We start from the raw sequence: 24,891 nt of genomic DNA, 5'->3' as shown, positions 1-24,891 counted from the left end.
TATTCAGTAGAGGGGAAAAAAAAAAAAAATTATCGACTCTTTTCTGAACCTAATACACCGTGAAAATAACCTAGACCCCGCATAGACGTGAAATAAGATTTACATCATTATGAACGAATGATGCACCGCAATTCCCTCTCGACTCTCGAGTCCCTCAAATCCGCTCTCTTCTACGAGCCACCGCTTACCCGTGCTAATACTCAGGGTAGGTTATCCCCACATGTAATTATTTTTCCATGGAATTCACAGTGCATTCGATAAAGATGACCCAAAATAAAAACATTCAATGGTTTTATCTCCACTGATTAAAATTTGAACATATCAGAACGTACGAAATCAAGAAAACCATATTAAACTTGCCACAGAGTAATACAAATTAAAGAAAGCAAAATCTCATGTAAAACACTCGATGCAGCAGTATCATGATTCTTGAAAACAACATCAACCTGCGCAAATAAACCAAACTCATACAACAGCTAATGTTAAAAATGTATAACAATGTTTCTTTTTCGTTGGCTTAAACAAGTTACCCTCCGACACAAGTGATTCAGAATATATCTCAAGAAAAAGAAATTCGGAAAAACTGATATTCACGATCAGCCGCCATAAGACTTGTTCCATCAAAAGAGAGATGAACAAAGAATCATGGCACTAAGTGCCACATATTATCTGATGGTCTCCAAAAGCCATATTTGGAAATGAACCTGCAAATATCAATATAAAAATGGAAGTGCCGGTTTTCTATCTAAAGAACTCGCCTCCCGAAGGATGAGGTGCCACTAAGGAATTCTAGGGCCAGGAAGTCGTAAAGCTAACGAGGCTCGAGCGGAAAACCAGCACAAGCCACCCTAAGCATATCTTATGGAAAATTGTCGAAAACAACGTTACTCCCCCACAGTCATACCAAACCCAAATTTGTAGTCTTTCTTCCGATGATCAATCTGCAACACAAACATTTTCGTACTCCGTTAACTTCTTGCCTGTTTATCAAACATATGTATGACAATGCAAGACCAGACAAAGAAAGATTATCAAAGCGCCGCTTACTTCTGCAGAAAGAATGAAGTTGACACCCATATTCAACCGCTCCTCCAGGTAGGCAGCGACAACACCGTTTGAATCAAGTTTACCCCTTAGACGGCACTACAACTCAATTGATTCAGGATTAGACTAAAGATAAGAATAAAACATATGAATGTGATATCACAGCGATTGAAGTGCATAGTAGCAAGTGATATGCATATTCTCCCAGCATCCAACAGGACAAGTGTAGGATAATATTGAGCATATAAAGTTAGTTGAATCAAGCAATCACCTGTCTAAGGATGTAGTCATAGCCAAAACTTGAAGTAACATCTCTCGTCATGTGATTGTACATGAAATCAGATGCAAGGGAAACCTGAAAGAGACATAGAAACAAGGTTTAGATCACTCCAGCAAATAGACGATGGTTGATTAGTGAACAAACTCTGACCTTCTCAGATACTTTCTGAACATAACTCAGTGCAACAATTCCGGTGCTCGCAATTTGCCCAGTAGCAACCTGCAAGGGTTGCAGCAATTTATCAGAGGAAAAAACTTTCCAAACTAGCACTTCCGTGGCTCAGAAAAGAAATGTAATAAGGAGAAATTCATCTTAATCCACAAATCCTACAATTTTATTGGCCTAGTATATCAGTGTGTGACATTAGGTAAACCTAGTATTCTCTCCAGTAAAGGACCAGAGGGAATCAAAGATTCTAAAATGAAACCTACATCCTCGTCTATTACTCTATTTGATTACGCACACTTCAATCAGCTTTACCAGATTGACAATAAATCGTACTCCACAGTCAAATTGTACTCAGCCATTAGGACTTAAGAATCTAAGCAGCAGCAATAATAGACCACAACTACAAGATGAAAGGAGATGCTTACCATCTTATCTGTATTGTAACGTGCAGCAAAACCAATTCCAGACTTCCTCTGATGACCAAGCCAGAAAACTTCACTGCCCAAGGATAGATGCGGTGTAACACTCTGAAATAGGTAGAGAAGGTATTAAGCAATATGCACCTTATTGTTTTCTTTCTTTAATTATTGATAGTTTGTTGGTTCTTTTTTATTGTATATTCCCACATAGTACATAAAATTAAAAGTTAAAACACTTCGAAGCAATATTTAATATGGAACCAAGATGTACCCTCCTACTGCATGCATAGGCATCATGAGGCACCATGGTCACCCACAATCATTGTCTCCTTTCAGGAAATTGGCTAAAAACTAATGAGCAATTCATTAACAAACTTACATCTACCAAAAAATCTTTTGGTTAGGGAATGCTTCAACTAACAAATGCAACACACAACCATTTCTAAAAATGCATTATAGCAATCCTTTACCTGGATATAATTTGCCCCGTAGAAGGCATTGTTTCCTATTTGAAATTGAGCCCTGTAATCTTTACCCTGTACGTATAGAAAAATACCATGACATGATGTAAACAGCAGATACTAAAAAGCGGTCACACAACAAGATATAAAGCAACATTAAATAAGTAAAACAACAAGTCTCAACAGAAAGAAATCAACTAAAGCAATACAATATCAAAGAAATTACAGAAACCTAAGCAATAAGATGTTGCCAGTCACACCTAGTAGGTCTTATGGTGCATCTATAGGAAGTAAAAAAGTAGATTAAGTTTACTGAGAAAATGATTGTTAACACAAGTTAGCTCTATAATGATCCCCATTATTAGCAAAGTAAAGATGCCAGCAAGAGTAAGAAGAAAATTAGCAAGAGTTGACACTACAAATCAAACACCTTACAAAATTCCTAACACAACATTGTACAGAACTCCATAGTCATACCCAACCAAAGTTGCAAAGCATTTACAAGTAATTATCAAAATAGCACAAATATAGGCTGCAGATCATTAATGAAGCCAAAGATAAAAAAATACAATGATTTAACCAATCGACAGGAAGGTTTGCCTGGAACATATTATCGAGCTTCTACTTACATAGGCAAGAGTAAGACATTTCAATCCTGTTAAGACAAGAAAAGAGTATCTAAGAAGAAGCTTATAGACTATTCTATCTACCTGTTGAGCCCAGCTTTTGCAGCAGGTCCTCTACTTTGGAAGAGACGCCAGGCATTTCGAAACACAAATTCAAGAGCTTCTTGTTGAAGCAGGAAGCTGAATTTTGTTTCTGGACCCAAAAGCATAAGCTTCAGTTTAAAGCTTCTGCTCCTAGATTCAGCAGGAAGCTGTTAGAAGAGCTTTCGTGACAAATTATTAGGGCTTCTGAGATAGCTCTATTGCGAAGAGCACTTCTGCAGAAGCTCCAACTATGATGCTTCTAGAATTCAAATTTAACTAGCTTAGCAGCTAATAGATTAATAGCACTTAACACTGCAGTTTATTATGTAGTAAGCATGTGTACATTTCATAAATTGCAGCAATGTTCATGAGATATGGAACATCATAAACAAAAGGTATCACCCAATACTACAGCCCACAACATAAGTGGACCACAAAAATGTGGTCATGAAAGGTCACAAAACATGAACCATAAAGCTAGATATCAGCACTCAGCATACCAGTAAAAACATTAAATTCCACATGCAAACTGTTCAAAGAATGTGGCCAATAGTTACTTAACTACAGCACCATTTTACATTATCACACAATAAACAAGCACAATTTATGGTCATGGAAAACAAACAAAAAGAAGCATCATTTCAGTGTAAGAACTTCACTTTTTTTGTACTGGACTTTTATTTACTATTAACAGAAATGACTACACAATTTCAATTGAACAAAGGTTGCATCACATAGGACAAAGGAGAATGTTTCAACTAATTAATATTTTGAGGCATTAACAGAGACTGACCTTGTAATCGAAGTTAAACATGCCTTGAGAGTAATGTGGCTCATTTGTAAGCTGTAAAGTGAAAAAAAAAAAAAAAAAAAAAAAAAAAACAGTTGAACAAGAACTCAACATTACCATAGAAACCAACAATTGACTTCTTAAATATTATCACATGTGAAAGCTTTACTCTAAAACACCTGTGCATTTATTTTCATAGTAAGGTTATCAGTCAGATCACATTTCACCCGTGCATTCAGCCTTCCATCAGTCAGTATTCTTCCAACAAGCATCAACTGTCAAAGAAGTCCATGAAAAGTTGCAAAGTACAATTAGTTATCCAGAAGATCTCTTAGAGCTTTTTTTTGTCAAATGTTGAAGAAAACTAACCTTTGGATCCAGATAATTGGCACCAAATTCATAATGCGCGGTAGGTACTTTGAGAGTGTCCGATGATTGAGAGGGAAGTTCCATGGAACCCATGAAAACGCTGATTATAAGTTGTCAGGGTTAATGCAAAAGCTATAGGTAAGAAGGTAAGAAAGGCAAAACTATCAAGCACAAGAAACACCAAAGTACCTGTGACTGAGAGAGAACTTGTGATTTAGCCCCTTTGTGAAGTCAAAACGTAATCCTTCGAAAAGCTCAGGCTTCAAAGACACTAAAATAACATCAAAAGAATTATTTGTAAATAGCATGATTACATCAACCTCAACCCCAACCACTGGCGTAACTTAGCTATTTATGTTAACCTCTATTACACCACAAATAACGAAATTGTGTCAGGCAAGTGACTTAAAAGTAATGACATCCCTTAGAAGAAATTGAGAAATCAGAAAAGATTCTACTCTAGGCAAACAGAAAATGAATCTAAGATCCCTAAGTCTCTAAAACAGGATGTGATGCATAGTTGGTTTAAACATTGAAAGCAATTACATGGTAGGAGTTCCCAGACTATTTTCCTCCGTCAACCATCGACGGTAACATTCATTTGCTGTTCCAACAACAAAACAAGCAACAGCAAAAGACCTCTCCCATCTAAAACTATCTAATTATCTTCCAATCAATTGCCACATATGCTCCATAGAGATTTCTAGAAGAAAATTACCTAATTACTCGTACTATTTTATCTCATGCAACTAGGAAGCAGTCTCCATGACTATAATGCAGAGCAAAGCAACCTTTTTCAGTTAATAAAGTTAAAGGCAAGGCAAACATATTTTTTTTCTTCAGCAATAAAAGCTAGCAAAACTAGTTTTCCGATTTCGATCTTCAAATGACCAAACGAACATGCTATTTTGAAAAGGCAACAAACTCCTACGGCATGTGATAAATAACTTAATGCCCTACTTCATTTCAAACAAGTAACGAACTGCGCTGAACATCCAAACAAACATCCAATCTAAGCATCTCTGACTCCGTAATTGATTTGAGCATGGTTATGATTTAGTTCTCGCATGCAAAGAAAATATGATCTATGACCTAACCACTCATCAGATCCTGCAATAAGGGTAATTCAAAGATCTTAACATCAGCTTACGGTAACATTAATCAAACAAAAACAATACTTCAGAAACACATTCTCCTAAAATCCAACTATCAGCTTCATTATCCCGCAAGGCAATCGCATAACAATTATATCTCTCAATCCCCCGTATTTGCAGCATCAAAAATACTTTGAGCACAACAAAAAACATCTGAAGCTCCAAACAATTATCTACAACGGCAAATTCACCAGCTTCCAATCTACACACACAGTTAATCGCACTAACCAAATCCATTCCAATTGATCGAAAACGCAGATCAATAAGAAGATCGCGGCTTACTCAATGCCTCTCGCTGGATCTCTTCGAAGGGCACGGGGCAGGGGAGGTTCAAGTAGTCGACCTTCTTCTCCTTCTTCTCCTCCGCCTCCTTCGGGGGGAGGACGGAGGCGAGGCCTAGGGGCGGCGGCGGCGACGGCGATCCCATCGCGAGGGGGTGGAGAGGTTCCTAACCCCTTTCGGAGAAGGGAAATTAGGGTAAAGAGAGAGGAGATTGGGATGGTTAGGGTTTTGGAGGAGGCGAAACCCCCTTCGTCGTCGTCTTCTTCCCCCGCTTTTTGTTGTGGAGGTGACGGGGTTTTCGGTGGAGAGAGAGAGAGAGAGAGAGAGGTGAGGAGTTGGTGTTATGAGGACTTTTTTGCGGCTGCGGAGGGTTTTTGGAAGGGTTTTGAGATGTGGCGCATTTGCTCTCGCTCGGTGTGAATCCATTTTTCCTTGACCTATAAAAACTTGTGCTTCCAAGTTCCAACCACATTTTAACTGAGACAAAATAGTAGTAAAAATATGAGTAGGACTAATACATTTCTATGGCTCTTTATACTTATAAATTATTTTTAATAATAAAATTTTAAATAATTTAAAAATAAATAATCGAATTGTGGAGTCCCAAGTCCCAACTTCCTAGAGAGTCGTCATCCATCCTAGAAGTACTTTAGTCCTCATATGCTTAACTCTCTTAACCTAATGGGTCTAGTCACCGCCTAAAATATTATAGCCAGGTTAAGAGTTTTTAGTTCTATTATATCTTATATATAAGATTAGAGTCTTACAATCTTTCACCTTTTAAGCCCCGACGTTCTCGTCAGGCTCAGACCTACAAGTATCAGGCGAAATGAGACTCGTCTTGCTAGTCTTAACTGACCTTGTGGAGGAGCCATGCTTTTCTAACAACAGTTACAAGCATGAAAGCCTCGCTCTCCCCACTATATAACTTACCTCATTTAAAACTCATCTTACACTTTCAGCTGATAATTGACTCTAATACCAACTATGACGTCCTACTTCTCATAGGGTTATCCATCATAAAACTACTCTAGTTTTAGCACGCTTAAAATTTTTAACCCGATTATATCATTTTGGGCATTGGTTAACCGGCTTAGGCGGTGGTTAGGTCTAAGAGATTAAGAGAGTTAAGCATGCTAGGACTATACTAATCCTAGGTGGATAACCCCTGGAAAATGGGGCGTCACACGAATTCTTCAATTTAAGATCAAGATTGTTGATCTTTATTTAGATAGTAAAATAGAATTTTCTATCAAAAATTCAACCACTTCTGATTTTTTTACACTATTAAATTAGCACGTATACCATCCCAGCCGTTAAAAGTTATCAATTTTGAGATTTTTTGATTGTAAGGTAAATGAGGCCAAAAAAATTATGAAATTTGATTTTTAAAAGTTTCGAATGCTCTAAATCATTCTTAACGGTATAAATCGTTGATTCGAAAGTACAATAATCGAAAATAACTTATGAGTGCGAACACGATTGTACTCATAAGAATATAGCAGCTAGGTTATAAAAATATAAATAACTTATCTCGGCTATCATCAATTTTAAATTTTAATATGAAAATCAAAATTTTTAAAATTTTAACTTTATAATTTAACATTTTAATTAATGATTTGAGTCAATTAGTATTTTTATTAAAATAAATAATTAGTTTAAATTATGTACTTGAAAAATTATTAAATTATTTAATACTAAAATTAAATTTTTAAAATGTTAGATAGTCAAATCAAATTAGTTTATAACTTAAGTAAGTTATATACATTTATCTAAAATAATTAAAACGGAAATTTTGGTTTTAAACTTTTTATAGCAATGAAAACATTTTAAGATAGCTCGCCCAATTTACGATGAACAATGTAAAGCTATAGCTGGATTAAAAGTACTCAATTTTATATTATATAAGATTGGCAAAATTTAAAAATGCTTAAAATTTTTTCGTTAATAAAATAATTGTAAAACTCATTATGTTCTTGCAATCTTAAAAGAGAGAAATATGTAGCAATGCCCACTCTCCTTTTGCTTTTTCGGGCCGGGCTTATCGTGGGCCTGATTGGGCCGGAAGGCGTGAGTCCATATAAGCCTCGATTGTCCTTTTATTAGGCTGCGTTTGGGGTTTGTCGCGAGAGCATATCTTTATATATTTTTACCCCAACTCATTTTTGCGTGATAGTAGTATTAGGCACTGCTGATACCAACACGTTCTCACTTTGTCTAACGCCTTCCTGGTAACATCTGGGCTCGCGGCATCACGAGACTCGCCGATACTGATACCTTACACTCGACTCAAATCATCCTCGTTTGGTTGGCTTTCGAATCTCTAATTATCAAAAAACATTAAAAATTATGAAAAATTAATTATTTATTAGGAGTAGGTCTGGTTTGCTATTAGGAGCATGGAGGTTTCTGTCCTGCTAAGCCGTTTTCGATGATAGAGCTTCCGAGTCGACGATCGGCTCCGTTAGACTTGTTCTAGCGTATTTGAACTATCTAGAAAATAATTTTTGTAATTTTTCGGTATCATTTTTCTAGTGATCGAAAGGGTTCAAAATCAACAATTTTTAATGGTTGATGTATACCAGTTGTAAGTTTAACGGTTTAGAAGTATTCAAATCAGATAAAATTTTGATAAAAAATTTTTTATACTATTTACAGCAAGATCAATATGTTTGATCGAAAATTTTAATACTATATCATCACTTTTTATAAGATTTTTATTTTCAACCGTTGATTTTAAACCCTTTCGATCGTTAGGTAAATGATATCGAAAAGTCACAAAATTTATTTTCTAAATACTTTAAATATACTAGATCAAGTCTAACGGAGCCGATCGTCGATTCGGAAGCTTTATCATCGAAAACGCCTTAGGAGCACGGAGAATTCCATACTCCTAATAGCACACAAGACCTACTCACTGATCAGAGTATATTTGGTTTCGTTTTCAATTTGGAGTAACATTAGACTGAAAGAAAATATAAACCTTGCATTACATTGGAAAACAAAATCCAAATTCTGAGCCCCCAAAGGTTTATTAAAAAGAAAAAAAATATTCTGCTTGGTATTATCCATTTTGTTATAACTTTTAATAATACATTGTTAAAATGCTTCCTTAATCAATAATCATATATTTTCAATGATTTTCATGCACCAATGAGGCATGCACATATTTCATCACGTGAATTCGTTACACAGTAAAGCAAATAGAATTGAATAATCGAAACATAACTACAAAAGTGCATCGGTATATATATATATATATATATATATATATATATATATATAGATATAGAGATAGAGAGAGAGAGAGATATATAGATATAGAGTTGAGCTACAATACTATCGATAGCAAACGGGCTCTATTGCCACCCATTTGTTTTCGATGATGGAACCTCTAAATCGACGATCGACACCGTTGAATATGATCTATACCACTTGGAGTGTTTATAAATCAAATTTCATACATTTTCGATATTATTCTCTTATCTATCGAGTGGACACAAAAATAAACGGCTGAAAATGAATATTCTCTAAAAAATGATGATAGGAGTCTCATAATCAAGATCAAGAGTATAGATCTTGTTTTAAATAGTTTAAAAAATTTTCTAACAAAAATTTAATTGATTTGGATATCTTTACACCGTTAAACGAGAAAACGGCTCATATCGACCATTAAAATTACAAATTTTGAAACCCTTTGATCATTAGGCAAATAATGTCGAAAAGATATGAAATTTGATTTCTAAACACTTCAAGTGGTATAAATCATGTTCAACGGTGCCGATCGTCGATTTGCAAGCTCTATTATTAAAAACAAATGGGTGGCAACAAGCCCGTTTGCTATCGATAGTATTCTAACTCAACTCTCTCTCTCTCTCTCTCTCTCTCTCTCTCTCTCTCTCTCTCTATATATATATATATATATATATATATATGGACATAATAAAGTGCCTTTCATAACTATTTGAGTGGGAAGATGAAATGTCCTTCTATAAATAGAGAGAGAGGAGTTGGACATCGAAACCTAATAAATGGGCCCACCATGATCCCAAAGGGCAATGATCTTTTCACTTATATATATACATATAAGTAAAACTAGGCTAGAATACTATTAATACCACCAAGCCACTAATAAGTATATTAGATTTTCGACTCTTAGATGAAGAGATGTGTTGTTAGGATTATAGTGGTTTCCTAGGATTGGATGGGTGGTTGGTTGAATAGTATGATCTAACGAATAGAATGGTCAAAGGTATAAATCTAACGGCGAAAAATTAACTGCACTTTATATACATATAAGTAGGCTATTATACTATTAATAGTACTAAGTGCTTGTGATATTAGATTTTCAGTTCTTAGATGAAGAGATATACAGTTAGAAAGGTAATAGTCCATAAGTTTAAGTGAGTGGTTGGTTGAATAATTATGATTTAATAGATGAAAATAATAAAAGCGATAGATCTAACGGCGGAAAACTCAATAGCACCAAACATAGGGATGTCAATGGGTATTGATACCCAAAATATTATCCAAACCCAAACCCGAACGAGGCGGGCTTACTTGAGCTAAACGGATATGGATTCGGTTATGGGTATCGAAAATAAAAATCCAACGAATATGAATACGGATATAGATTTTGTATTTACCCAACCCGAATCCAACTCAAACCCAAATAAATTATATAACATTTTGATATCTAGAGATTGCATTAGATATTTAAAAAATGTAGTGTCGTCTTTAACTATTTGAATTTGTGATGTTCTTATCCAAATAATGATATTGTATGACATGAATATTTTAATATTGTATTTAATTGTGTTTTGAAAATTTTATTTTGAAATTTTTGATTTTACTATAATATATTTTGAAATATGATAAAGAGAATCATTATTTCGGATTCGGATTCGGATTTCGGATTTTTGGTCAGGTTCGGATATATGTATGGATTTTTAAAATCCGCCAGGTTTGGGTCCGAATTCGGATTTTAATTTAGTTTTCGGATTCGAATTCGAATTTTTGAAAACTCGACCCAAACCTGACCCGTTAACATTTCTATCCAAGCGCTTGATGCTATCAATATCTTTATATATAGATTATTAGCCTCTCGAAGTTAAATTACTTAGTTACTCTTTGAGCCTCATTTAAGGCCACATTAACTTGCCGTTACTATTACCTATAAGACATCTACCACAGGACTATAGTTTAATGGTTGATATAATATTCGAAATTTTAAGTTCAAAATTTAATTATTTTATTTTTTTAGTTAAATTTATTTATTATAAAAATAAATAAAAAAAATTGCAATCTTTCTTTCTTTCTCTTTAAAAAATAGTTGTCATTCGATTTCTTGTATGCCCCTATGTGAAAGGAGTGATTTTACTCCGCAACCGGTTATTATTACTAGAGTCCAATTATAACAAAAATCAACTTTGAAATATCTATAAGGTACTTTCTGAGTGTATATGCAAACTAATAAAAAAAAAAAATCCATACTATAAATAATGTATAAAAGTAATATTGTGACAGAAATGTAACTATACTCTATAAATAAATTCAAGTTAAAAGGATATTCCCAATTTTTTTTCCAAAATCTAGTTTAATATTATTTATTATTGTTAGGACAATTGCCTATATATCGCTCAATTCAAGCTTTATATCGAAAGCACGAAGGATATGGTGCTTTCAACTTTTTGGCCCTTATATCAGCTCATTTGATTATTTCTAACTTTTAAACTAATACTATTATCCTATGGGGGCCATTCAATCCTAGAGATACTACTCAACTCTAGAGGGAACCGCAGTAATCTCAACGGTACAATTCTTAATCCATGGGTGAAAAAGTTAAAAGCATCAAATTCTCTATATTTCTGATAACATAGTAGCACCACAGGAGTTTTTTTGCAAATAGCCCCCTGACAATTTTTTTTTAAAATTGGCCCTGTGTAAAAATTATTTGCAAAAATGGCCCTGACCCCGCCCCGTCAACGCCACATCAGCGCCACGCGGGCGGGGCTGGGCCAAGTGTTTATATTGAACACGGTGGACCATTCACCGTGTTCAATACAAAATTTTTATATTGAACACGGTGGACCATTCACCGTGTTCAATACAAAATTTTTGTATTGGACACGGTGAATGGTTCACCGTGTCCAATACAAAATGGCTAAGTGGAATATATTTGTATTGGACATGGTGAATCATTCACCGTGTCCTACAAATAATTGGACACGGTGAATGATTCACCGTGTCCAATACAAACACCCACAACTTAGCCATTTTTGGCTAAGTCGGATGTATTTGTATTGGACACGGTGAACCATTCACTGTGTCCAATACAAAAATCTTGTATTGAACACGGTGAATGGTTCACCGTGTTCAACTTATACAATTGGCCCAGCCCCGCCCGCGTGGCGCTGACGTGGCGCTGACGGGGCGGGGCCAGGGCCATTATTGCAAATAATTTTTACACAGGGCTATTTTCGAAAATAAAATTTGTTATGGGGCTATTTGCAAAAAAAGCCCAGCACCACACTATATATACACACACCATAGATTCATTTGTCTAGACTTCCAACTTAAACTTCGCGAAGCGAACTCTTTTACCATATGCATTGTATCGAGATTGGAATCTTGACTCGTGGAGTGAGGCGAGAGGGCTAGCTTTGAGAAAAGCGGTGACAGAGTTGGAGGCTCGGAATAGCATACAAGCATCCAATGGATAGATGGCATGGGTTCCGCATGTAGGAATGGTGAAGGTTGTGGTAAAGCCGGAACTAGCAAGCAGAATGTTAGGCGTTGAGAATTCGTGTGGAATCTGAGTACGCTTGGTGGTGATTGCGACTCAGAGTGAGGGAACACATTTGGTCATTAAATGTTTCCAAGTGTACTTGATGACAGAGCTCATCTATGACATGATATAGAATGGAATACAATGCATGTGATAAAAGAGTTCGCTTTTTGAAACTCAAATTGAAAGTCTAGGCAGGAGAATTCATATATATATATATATATATATATATATAGAGAGAGAGAGAGAGAGAGAGAGAGTTAAGCTAGAATACTATCGATAGCAAACGGGCTCTGTTGCCACGATTTGTTTTCGATGATGGAGCCTCCAAATCGACGATCGAACACGTTGAACATGATCTATACCACTTGAAAATATTTAGAAATCAAATTTCATTATTTCGATATTGTTCTCTTATACATCAAGTGGACACAAAAATGAACGGTTGAAAATGAATATTCTTCAAAAAATGATGCTAAGAGTTTTGTAATCAAAATCAAGAGTATAGATTTTGTTTTAAATAGTTTAAAAATTTTCGAACAAAAATTTAATTGATTTGGATATTTTTACGCCGTTAAACGAGAAAACACTTATATCGACCATTAAAATTACAAAATTTGAAATCCTTTGATCATTAGGCAAATAATGTCGAAAAGATTTAAAATTTGATTTCTAAACACTTCAAGTGGATGATCGATGTTCAACGGTGCCGATCGTCGATTTGGAGGCTCCATCATAAAAAACAAATGGGTGGCAACGGAGCCCGTTTGCTATCGATAGTATTATAGCTCATCTCTCTCTCTCTCTCTCTTTATTTATATATATATATATATATATATATATATATATAATCTTAAAACATTATTTATTTATTAATTTAATTTGACTAATAATTGGTGATGACGTGGCAAGGGCGATGAAAGTGGAAGGTCGTGGTCGCGGGGACAAAACAATTTGGGCTGCTTCCGAACCTGCGGGCGACGCAATACGCGGGTCCGCTCACCCGCTGCGTCAGCGCGAGAGAGAGAGAGAGAGAGAGAGCTCTTCTCTTCCGTGGGTTTGACGCTTGCGAACTCGATCCCGACACTTTCCTTAACTCGTTCTCGGATTCTTATCCGCCCCGTTTACTTTTTCCCCCCACCCCGCTTCCTCGTCTCCTTCTAGAAACTAGAAACCACCTCCATCCACCCAATCCCCCAAATCCAAACCTCTCTCTCTCTCTCTCTCTCTCTCTCTCTCTCTCTCTCTCTATATATATATATAAATGTATGTATTTACCATTTATAAACACCAAGCTCAAACCAAACCGATCTCAAACCACACACACTAATTCCGTAATCAAAATGCTTCAACTCTCTCCCCCGACCCTTCTTCGCTCCACTGCCGTGTCCTTGCCCCTCCTCCCCAAACCCTTGGGGCCGAGGCCGATCCGAAGGGGCCGGGTGATGGCGGCGGGGACGATGTACGAGTTGCTGGCGGTGGAGGAGACGGCGGGGCCGGAGGAGATCAAGGCGGCGTACCGGCGGGCGGCGCGGCGGTGGCACCCGGACGCGTGCCGGAGCGACGGGGACAGGGGAGCCTTCGCCGAGCGCTTCATGCGCGCGCGCGAGGCCTACGAGGTGCTCTCCGACCCCGCGCTCCGCGAGGACTACGACCTCGCCCTCCGCGCCGGGGTCGCGCCCGAGAGCTGGGCCGCGGCCGTGGGCGGCGGCGTCGCCCTCCGCAGGAGGCGCGGGCGCAGCGGCGGCGGCGGAGGGTTTGGGGATTGGGAGGCGCAGTTGGAGGGGCTCGGGAGAAGGGCGGCGACGGAGCGGGGAGGGGAGGAGACGTGGGGGAGCAGGGTCAGGAGGGCTCGCGATCGCGATCGATCTCAGGCTCAGCCCTCTGATTAATCGCTACCCTTATGATTCTCTTTTTATATTATTTTTATTACTTGCGATTAATTTGGATATTTTTGATGTATTTAATCTCTTTTCGACGGCTAGGATGGAGGAATAGTTGTTGGTGGTGGATGTTTTATTATATTCTGATGGGTAGTGTACACTGTACAGATTATGTAGCTTCTATGATGTACATATGAACACACTTTAACTTAGTGAGGATTTAATATCTGAATCATCACAAGCAAGGCTGAGTTTCCAACCTCAAAACAGATCAAAGGTGAAGCTGCAGAAACAGGACAGAATCACAAAATGCACACAACGCTTCTAACAACTTACAATTTATATCACCATCATTCCACATACATGGTTGGTTACGAGAGAGTAGACGCTAAGGATAGATTGATGTATTGCAGCCACCTTGCACGCAGCTTTCGCAAACCACAACCACAGCAGCCCGTCGGGAATGTGCAGGTGCACGTGCAATTCCGCACACAACACAACCGTCCAATTCTGCCTTTCCAGCTTCCTCAAGTAGGCAACACCGCGGCTGAGCCAAACCAACTTAATGACATTAACACACAAAGAAGAACCACGGCGGTTCTCGCCAACATTGCAGAGTCCATCATATTAATCTAGGTTTCCAAGGTTCTTACCAGAGTTTAGCAATTCAAAACATATAGCATGAAGTCGACATAGCAGAGGTTTAGGTTTACAGAAAACAAACATACCATCAGAAGAAAATGCTCTCCGAATATGCGAGAATTAAGTGTCCATCTAACTGCAATTATCTTACAAATAATCTGAAATACTGTTTACCGAGCCAAATTAAATAAAAAGCAAGAATCTATAATAGTTGCCTAGGGCTGGTTGCGGCATCATCCAGAGTCTTCAGTCGACAAACCACTCTTGCTGATACATTTATCTGCGTTAGCACTCCGTTGACGTAGAGTGAATAAAAAGCAGATAGTTTCCGCAGGTAATGTGAATTGCCCTCATGAGAAACTTTGTAACCAAGCTTGCAATATATTGGCATCAATAGAAAAGGAGCCGCAGGTGTCCAAAGCGATTCGCTTTCACTCTTTCCAAGTTGGTTATAATAATTGGATCTCCAGATTAATCAAATCCCAATATCAACTAGGTGCCCTCAGAGATTATCCTTAAATCTGCTACTTCCTAGGCAAAAGGATTCCCACCGAGAGATGCCACAGCGGCCTGTGAAGTTATGTTCCTGCAATATGACAATTTAAGCAAACACCATTTAAAAGGACAAAACTACATTACTTAATTAAAATAATTCGGAGTCAGCAAAAACACCCATATATGTAAATATGGTCGAAGTAACTTACGGCAATTGGGCGCCAGAAACCGGCCCTGCAAGGTATGCTAGTCCACCTAAAAATAGGAGGAATCAACTTACATTAATAGAATGATGAGTCTCCTGAGATTTATTTCATTTCGTCATCCAAAACTCACCTTGAGGTACAGATGGAATATAAGTTGTGATCGAGTTATGGGGAAACCATGTTTCAGATAGATTATCGAGGAAAGCAGCAGGCAACTCAGGATCCGGCAATGCTTCTTTCAATGAGCTCATATCCATAAACTGTTAAAGAAAGTCTTATCTTAGCTGTACTCACAGATGGAGACATTAAAAGCTACAAATCATAAAGGCATAATGGATCCTAATAACCTATCACCCATAAAAACCTGCCAAAAAAAATCTGTGTTGAATCCTAAATACTGGATCCTCTAGCTCATAGGTTCATCTACGAATCCTTGTCTCACAAAAACAATATGAATCCGAGCATAGGATCTGATGTAATTCATTTATTACCGAAAACCTGACGATAATTTCGGTTTGCATTAAGAATGCAGATAGGTGTATTTAAGAGCATACAAAGGTTGGAATAGAGTCATCTAGGGTTCCAAATACTGACACTAGGAATTTCAAATTATGCAGAAATGAGAAGCTAAAAGACCAATACTGGCCTCTTTATCTGATTCCTTTCCTTTCCCACTCATTGTACTATCGAAAATTACTGACTCATACTATCCCAAATAATCATCTACAAAACCTCTTCAAAAGAAGGCTAAATTTTCTACAAGGGTCTTGAAATTCAGTATTCTACATTTTGCTTCCTACTGAAGTAGGTTCAAATCCTTATAGTTACTGATTTTGGCATTTGTAGACTTGATTCCTGTATTTTGAGGTCAATTTTTTAGTCTTCTCTTGATCGTCCATGTTTATGTAGGCCTGTGGTATTTAGGATTCATGAGCTTTCGTCCCTTGCAGAATTCTATCCTGTCCGAATGGCTAGAAACCATAAAACCCCTAGAAGCATCATAAAGATATAAATCACATACCATATTATCAGCTTCCAAGTCCGAGTCAAATGGAAGATCGAATGGATTAGTTGACTTTTGTTCTCGAGTGCTCCCTGCCTGTAAAGCATAAGAATAGAACTTGTGAGAGAAGCTTAATAGTACTGACACTCTGGCTGCTATTTATTGCTTTATACAACTCCCCGTGCACAGCCTAAATAGCCTAGTCATTTCTGATTACAGAGCGGCATTTGACTTCAATATAATAGAGAAGAAGGCTATTACTATTTTTTTAATAGATTATACCATTACAGCTTGAAAAAGTTGTAGCTATTTCGTATAAGGATTTTAAAGGTCATCATTACTTCCCTACTGTAACATTAGGAATCATGCTTTGGATTTTGGGTACGTAAAGATATGATCTTTTACAGCATAATGTTCATTCTCAGTGGATCGCCACTAGGGTTCTACATGAGCATTCTCAATGAATCACCACTAGGTTTCTACAAGGATTTAAAGCTTTCAGATTGAATGACCAGATGAATAAATAGAGCCTTTTGTCCGACAACTTAAACAGGCAGAGAACACGAGGGAAGGTGCATAATAGCTTATTATATAGGTGACTAACAAAGTATGCCATCGCTGTCAAATGTGATCTACCTCTCCTGTCAGAGACATGGATGCTGTTTGTATTCTATCAGAATTCATCATTAATTCACAAAGAATATTGTCTTGATCCAAGTTTTTTAAAAAAACAACAGAATTATCGCAACAAGATTGCACAATGCTTACTGACATGAACAAGGATAAGCATCTAAACAAGCTAAGAGAAAATTAAGCCTGACATAAAGTAGCAAATCTTGGAGTGCCTACCACTGAAGGAACTGCAGATGAAGGAAATGAATCACCTACAACATCAAAGGGTGCGCTAAAAGCAGCAAATTGATCTAAAGATAATTTTTGGAATGCATCCTTAGAAGACACCTGCAAATGATACAAACAATAAGATAGAAATGGAGAGAAACTATGCATACTAAGTATGACAGCAAGAATAAGGAGTTGTACTTCTGCAACGTTATTGCCGGTAAAGGGATTATTTGTCGCTTGAGGCATGCTGACAGAAGTTTGTATTTCACTAACATGTGGGAGAGTCCAAGACAAATTCTGAGGAATGCTCTTGCCAAGATCATCAAAAGTATTCCAAGACTAAGAAAACAAATTAGCACAAGATAATATTAGAAGCTTGGCACAATAAGTAACAAAACTTGCGTGGTCAAAAATAACCATGACTTGTTTACTCTGATTAAAAGATTTCTCACCTGAGAATTGTAATTTGTATTATCAGATAATTTATCATCATGAGGACCAGAAAGGGTCTGTGGGAGAGTCCCAGGAAAAGTGGTTAGACCGCCCACACTAGTATCATCAAAAGCCTTCCAGGACTGCAAAACCACAACTATTATTAGATGATCACTTGTAAATAGTTATATTAAAAGGGTAATTTCACAGTAAAGTTACAAAAACACGATTAGCAAAGCAGGAACCAAATCAAAAGCTAAAACTAACTACTTCAGAGGTTTCTCACCTCAGCATTAGTTGTTTCGGTGGATCCTTTGACTTCATGAGATCCCCCATTAGATAGACCGGGAAAAGGATCATGAGCTACAGTTGCAGAAAACCATGGCGAATTATTTGGCATTTTTGGAAACAAACTACCATTCCCCTTAGGTTTCTCTTCCGGAGAAGGAAGAGTAGAAGGTAGAGGCTTATTAACTTCCGAAGTAGGTACTTTTGGAGGTGAGTCAAATGTAGCCCATCCCAAATTTTCAACAGAAAGGGTAGACGAAGGATGAGAGTTGATATTGGCAAACAAATCCACAGGTGGATCTGAGGGACCGAGTGGCTGTTTCACGACTGATGGATTAAAGAGATCCTGACTTGTAGCATCGGCAGCAGAAGGTAACTTAGGAAAGGAAAGAGACGCAGCAGAACTCTCGTTTTTCTGGGTTACAGAAGCATGCTCAGGCTCAAGGGCCGTATCAAATAAGCTACCTGAATTTGCTGACTTTGGAGATGTAGAGTCGAAAGATCCAAAGCTTCCTGATGACGCAGTTCTCTGAAGAAAGAAATGGGAACTCATTAAGCATTTTCAATTGTTGCTCAGCAGCTTCAAAAAAGAAAAACTATAGGAATAGATTGCCAAAAGACCCATAGTTTTAACCTGGTTTCAGATGGGTCTCCAATATTTCAATTGCTACAAATTTGATTTTATTGCAAAATGACCCTTTCGGTTGAATCTCACCAAACTAGACAGAAATACCCACAAAATTGTCATCCATGTGCCATGTTAGCAACTTGTAGGCTTCACATGAGTGATGATTGTGTGAGCATTTCAACCAATTTAACTGACAAAATAAGTAAAGGGCAAGATTGCAGGAAATTCAATAGTAACAATTAAAGGGTTGGGAACCAAACAGAAATGTCCTAAAAAGGTTAGGGACGTGATGCAACTCCCCCAAAAAATAAGTATACGAAAAACAAGAAGATTTGTGTCACCCACCTGTGAACGGTGAATACCATTTGACTCGCTTTTGACAGTTGATTGGGAGTATGAAATTGTGGTGTGAGGCCTAGCATTGTCAATCAGGATATCCCTTACTGGCTGTGAAGGAGGGCTGCTATACCCAGCTTCCTGAAAATTAGGTGACTGAGCATCAACTCTAAATGGATCGCCACAGCTTGAGACCGAGTAGTCCGAGTTCCTTGACCCACAACTCTCATTGGCAAATCGGTCCTCATAATTTTGATCTCGCTGACTTCCCGGACTGCATATAAAGCTGGAGATCTTCCCTTCATAATTGCCACGATCTGAACCAGGCTTCCTACTCAGCATTCCAGTTTGCTTTCCATAGCGTCTTTCTTCATATTGATACTCATACGGTGGGCTCTGAGAGTAAGAATGGTAGGAACTTGCTCTCCTATGTTCTTCATGGTTCCTATGATTCTGCAAAGTGTATGTGACCTTTTAGCCGGCAATACAAATACAATTCTTGTGTTACGAGCATACTACTATACGAAGCTAGAGGTCCAAATCATTCACGATACAACCATGAAGAGACATTATAATAACTATAAAACAAGTGCTTATGTAATAAAAGTTACCTGCGTGTCTCTAGGAGGCTTATCGGTGGATCTCCCTCCAGCGTATTTCTTATCCACATAAACATTTTTTATGAATTCTCTAAGTTTGTCAATTTTGCTGCAATCACGCAACTTATGTCAAAAGGATTGTGTAAATATAACAAACAAAATAACAGCGCAAAAAATCATTAAATAGGAGGTGATTTATCATTCACCTGCTATCAGGCAATCTCATTTGCTGTGAGTCCCAATCTTTCAAAAATATTTCTCTAGCTCGCTGCAAATTTAGTTCAATACTTTAAGATAAGAACCTGAAAGAGTCATTTTTATTGAGAATTAACGTACTAGATAAGTTTACCTGATTACCACCCCTTTGAAGAGCCTCAACTTCTTGATTGGTGAATGTGGACAATGACACTGACTTCACACGGTGAGAAAACTCACGACTGTATGGTGAAAACCACAAGTACATCAGAACCAAATAATGCAAACATGGATGCGCTGACTCAATGGTCATTAAGTAATAATTGGAAAAAGAAGCATGAGTTTGATACATTCCAATCTCTTCTTCTTTTTTTTTCCTTTTTGTGAAGAAAAGTTGTCAGTTTAAATTACACCGTGATAGTACAAAAGAAGGTAAGTGCACTACGTTAACAGAACAGCAGATCACTCAAAAGCTAGTGTATCTTAAACAGCTTTTAGTTCATCAAAAAAGTATGCAATTTCCTAGAATGATACCGTTTGAAAAGTAATAAGCATGACTTTTATCTCTCAAAAAAATAAGCATGACTTTAAGGTCACTGAGGAAACAGGATGATAAAAAGAAAGAAGTGGATACTCGGAGGCCTGGAAAATGAAAAGCATGTGAGATACCACAACGCCGCAGAAATGTTGTGTTTAGGCCATTGGCACTCCAATTAAAACAAGGAAAGAAAAACAGCAGGAACCATTAGACTCCTTATCGTAACAATTGCATCAATATCAGATTTAAATGAAACATAAGCTATTAGTTAGAAAAAAAAAAAAAAAAAAAAAAAAGCAATGTTGCAACATTCTGAAAATGTTATGTTTCTAATTTCAACACTCAAAATTTTTGAAGAATACTAAAACAAAAATAAAATTTTAAGGATCAGTGAATTCATCAATCCAATGGAATCAAGAGCAACCCCACGGAGAGCACCATAAATATCAACAGTTCATAAAAACAACAAATTATCTGAAAAATTCAGTTCTATAAACACAATTACAAAAAAAAAAAACCATATTTGATCTTATAGAGCACAAAATTAAAATAGAAACTACTATTCCTACTACCACTACCACTCATTGAGGACTCAAATCAAATCACTTCTAATTAAGTCCATAAGTCCATAAACCCACGGATCATCGACTACTCACTGTACGCCGCTACATGTCAAACATATGAACGTCCAGAAGCTTGTGCAAACATACTGAGGACCCTGCATAATTCTCAAACAATTTAAGTAAACCAAAAAAAAAAAAGCTAAAAAACACCAAAAAAAAAAAATCAAAAGAAAACAACTGCAAAAACCAATTACCGAGCTGTTGCAATTGATGCATTTCCTATTTGGTGGGAGCTTCAAGAGTCCCCTGATGATCTTCTCGTTCCTCTCCTCCGCCTTCTTACTACTACTCATCTTCCTCTACAAGCGGACCCAAAGATCGCGCCTTTACGGTGGATCGAAGCTACTTTTCTCCGATTTCGATCGATCCGGGGCCGAAGCTAGGGTTTCGACCTCGGATTCGTGCGATGAGGGGGTTGTTCCGCTTCAAATCTAGGATTCTTAGTGGTTTCGAAGTAGGGTTTGGAGGAGGAGAGGGGAATGGTACTATGGAGAACCCTAGAAGGAGCACATGCGAGTGCAAATCTTGAATAGCTCGGAGTGTACACGGATTTTGGTTACGGTGTAATACGGAAGAGATTTTTTGTTTAAACGCGAGAGAGAGAGAGAGAGAGAGAGAGAGAGAGAGAGAGACTAAAAATGAAACACGCTTTCGTTTGTGCAGTTTCAAAAAATGTAGTGAGAGTTTTAAGGAAAAAATAAATAAAAATGAAAATGTACAGAGACCCCCTCAACTATTGGACAAGAGCTTCCTCAACTTTTTAGAGTTCGATTCGTTCGATTTCAAATTTATCTATAGCTTGAGGGGGTTTTCACACATTTTGACCTTTTTTACAAATATAATAAAAAGTAAAAAATTAACTTTTAGAGACAAAAAAAAAAGAAAAAAAAAGATAAAAGACTAGTGCAGTAAAATTGGCCCTTCAGTCTCTGCATGGCAATTTAAGTTTTTGTTTTCTTTTGTGGTTTTCTTAATTATATATATATATATATATATATATATATATATATATAGAGAGAGAGAGNTATATAGCTAGGATCCTATGCTTTCGAAAGTACGAAAGCCTCCGTGCTTGTAAGTTGTTTTCAATAATGGGATATCCGATTCGGCGATCGGTTCCGTTAGACATAATCTACGTTATTAGAACTACCTAGAAACCAAATTTTATAATTTTTTGACTTCGTTTGTTTAGTAAACGAGTAGCCTCAAAATGAACAGCTGAAAATGAAAATCTCATAAAAAAATAGTGATAAAGGCTTAAATTTTAAATCAGAAGTATTGAATCTTGCTTTGATGTTAAGTATAATTTTCTATTAAATTTTCATCTAATTTGGATACTTCTACACATTAACTTAAAAACGTGACACATCAGCCGTTAAATAGTCATTTTTTAGATCTTCTGATCGTTTGGTAAATGATGTTAAAAAAATTATAAATTTTGGTTTCTAAATAGTTGCAATATAGTAAATTATACTTAACGGAGCCGATCGTCGAATTGGATTTTCTATCATCGAAAATAACTTACAAGTACGGAAGTCTCCGTACTTTTGAAAGTACATAAGACTATATATATATATATATATATATATATATATATATATATATATATATATATATATATATATATATATATATATATATATATATATATATATATATATATATATATATACCTTTGTACTTATTTTATTTGAAATTTTAAAATGCAGCAATAGAGGATAAAAACATTATTCATTTGAATCCTATAAATCAATTTTTTATTGTGTAGAAGCTCCCCATAGATCATAAAAAATCATTCATTTTTTGCTACAGCGAAACTCAAAATCAGAATCTAAATAATAAAATAAGACTCTCGAATGCTGCACATAAATGTTTCATGCAATTCGATGCTGAGAAATTCGTGCGATGTACGCGCATGAAAAATAATATTCGATAAATGATATTCGATTTAGCCCGTAGTTGGTGAACACCATATGGGCAGATCCTCAGTTAGATTTCACAGTTGATCAACCAACCCCAAACGAACTAGAACATTATTATCACATCTCGATTGGAGAGATACATAAACCAACTCNGAGCTGGAAGCACGGAAGGCTCCATGCTTCCGATAGCATAGTAACCTCACTCTATATATATATATATATAGAGAGAGAGAGAGAGAGAGAGAGAACTAGGCTACTATGCTATTAATAGCACCAAGTCATTGGTGCTACCAAGTTTTTGGCCATTGAATTAAGAGATGTGTGGTTAGAATGATGTGGGTCCCCTAGGATTGAGTGGGTGGTTGGTTGAGTAGTATGATCTAACGGGTGAAAATGATCAAAATGGTATATCTAACGGTGGAAAACTTGGTAGCACCAAGTACTTCGTGCTATTAATAGCATAGTAGCCGGACTCTCTATATATATATACCTTTGTACTTATTTTATTTGAAAATTTAAAATGCAGCAATAGAGGATAAAAACATTATTCATTTGAATCCTATAAATCAATTTTTTATTGTGTAGAAGCTCCTTATAGATCATAAAAAATCATTCATTTTTTGCTACAGCGAAACTCAAAATCAGAATCTAAATAATAAAATAAGACTCTCGAATGCTGCAAATAAATGTTTCATGCAATTCGATGCTGAGAAATTCGTGCGATGTATACGCGCATGAAAAATAATATTCGATTTAGCACGTAGTTGGTGAACACCATATGGGCAGATCCTCAGTTAGATTTCACAGTTGATCAACCAACCCCAAACGAACTAGAACATTATTATCACATCTCGATTGGAGAGATACATAAACCAACTCTATTTTTTCATATATTTTTGTCCCCCAATGTTCACCTTCTTGTTGTTGAACAACCATGCCATCTCACATTACCTTTATTTATTCCACTGGGCCAAGTTACATTAAATGCGCCATCTCACATGGAAATCCAAATGGCCTCTATTCTACTTGAGTGATTTTACTGGTCCGTAATAAAAGAGAGAGCAATTGCAATAGTTTTTTGAGTGAAGTAAAAGGTAAAAGTGATCAGGGGATATCTTAATTAATCGAGTTCATAATACCCTGCTTTCCTGTTTTAATTAATATATTTAACTCTAATCAAATTAACACTCGGATAATCAGTGTTATGCGGATTCTAGAATCGGCTAAAAATTTAACGACGTCGTGATCAACTACAGAATAGAAAGAAACGCAACAAAGAACTTTACTTTTCCACGGCACGGTGATCTTCGATGTGTTGATATTAAATTGTTATGCATATATATATATAAATATATGATATTATGTGTCTTTAATATCATGATCTGAGTAATTACAAAGTCTATTTAATGCCAGCAGGATAATCATGCCCAATTTAAAGGGACTCTTGCCGGGGTTCTCTTTTTAATTTTTTTTTTTTTTTCTGTCTTGCTGTCCATCACAAGCATTTATTTTTGTCTTGCTTTGGAACAGCTTGGCGATGGCTAATTGGCCACGTTTTTGCTGGAAGTAACAGGTTTTGGATATTATTAATTTATTGTTTTTCTGGAGAAGGTTTATAACTCTTTAAATTAGAACTTAATTATCTGGAATTCGCTGAGCCATAAAGAAATGGCATGATGCTTGACTACTTGGCAAGGACTTAAGTGTCCATCGATACAGATCGTATTTAGCGCATCGTATTATATCAATAAGATATCGGCTAGATATAGTTTTCGTATCGATGGCACGGCTCAA

At 36.7% G+C, this 24,891-nt stretch overlaps 3 protein-coding genes across 5 annotated transcripts; 1 reads left to right on the top strand and 2 right to left on the bottom strand.

The window, feature by feature from the left end:
* Positions 368–6,068, bottom strand: LOC109724489 (mitochondrial import receptor subunit TOM40-1-like). The gene is made up of 11 exons (XM_020253335.1): positions 5,678–6,068; positions 4,431–4,512; positions 4,242–4,341; positions 4,052–4,147; positions 3,876–3,926; positions 2,382–2,447; positions 1,918–2,019; positions 1,475–1,543; positions 1,316–1,399; positions 1,048–1,143; positions 368–941 (listed from the first exon to the last, which is right to left on the bottom strand). Exons 1-11 carry the CDS (start codon positions 5,820–5,822, stop codon positions 885–887), a joined length of 948 nt encoding a protein of 315 aa, XP_020108924.1. The 5' UTR covers positions 5,823–6,068; the 3' UTR covers positions 368–884.
* LOC109724491 (chaperone protein DnaJ-like) lies at positions 13,650–14,566 on the top strand. Its single transcript, XM_020253336.1, has one exon. It carries the CDS (start codon positions 13,733–13,735, stop codon positions 14,354–14,356), a length of 624 nt encoding a protein of 207 aa, XP_020108925.1. The 5' UTR covers positions 13,650–13,732; the 3' UTR covers positions 14,357–14,566.
* Positions 14,946–21,838, bottom strand: LOC109724488 (probable ADP-ribosylation factor GTPase-activating protein AGD14). 3 transcript variants are annotated; one of them, XM_020253334.1, is made up of 15 exons: positions 21,370–21,838; positions 21,209–21,270; positions 20,169–20,256; positions 20,026–20,087; positions 19,832–19,928; positions 19,230–19,673; positions 18,722–18,785; positions 18,255–18,331; positions 17,989–18,111; positions 17,735–17,875; positions 17,543–17,653; positions 16,712–16,789; positions 15,821–15,950; positions 15,694–15,739; positions 14,946–15,575 (listed from the first exon to the last, which is right to left on the bottom strand). In XM_020253334.1, exons 1-15 carry the CDS (start codon positions 21,466–21,468, stop codon positions 15,521–15,523), a joined length of 1,677 nt encoding a protein of 558 aa, XP_020108923.1. In that variant the 5' UTR covers positions 21,469–21,838; the 3' UTR covers positions 14,946–15,520. The 3 variants fall into 3 exon arrangements, with proteins under 3 accessions (XP_020108923.1, XP_020108921.1, XP_020108922.1); XM_020253332.1 differs by having other exon boundaries at positions 18,255–18,785; XM_020253333.1 differs by lacking the exon at positions 21,209–21,270 and having other exon boundaries at positions 18,255–18,785; positions 21,370–21,482.

This window comes from Ananas comosus, linkage group 18 (genome assembly GCF_001540865.1).
Source record: "Ananas comosus cultivar F153 linkage group 18, ASM154086v1, whole genome shotgun sequence".
Classification (NCBI taxonomy): Eukaryota; Viridiplantae; Streptophyta; class Magnoliopsida; order Poales; family Bromeliaceae; genus Ananas; species Ananas comosus.
This window is presented reverse-complemented; position numbering and strand designations above follow the sequence as displayed.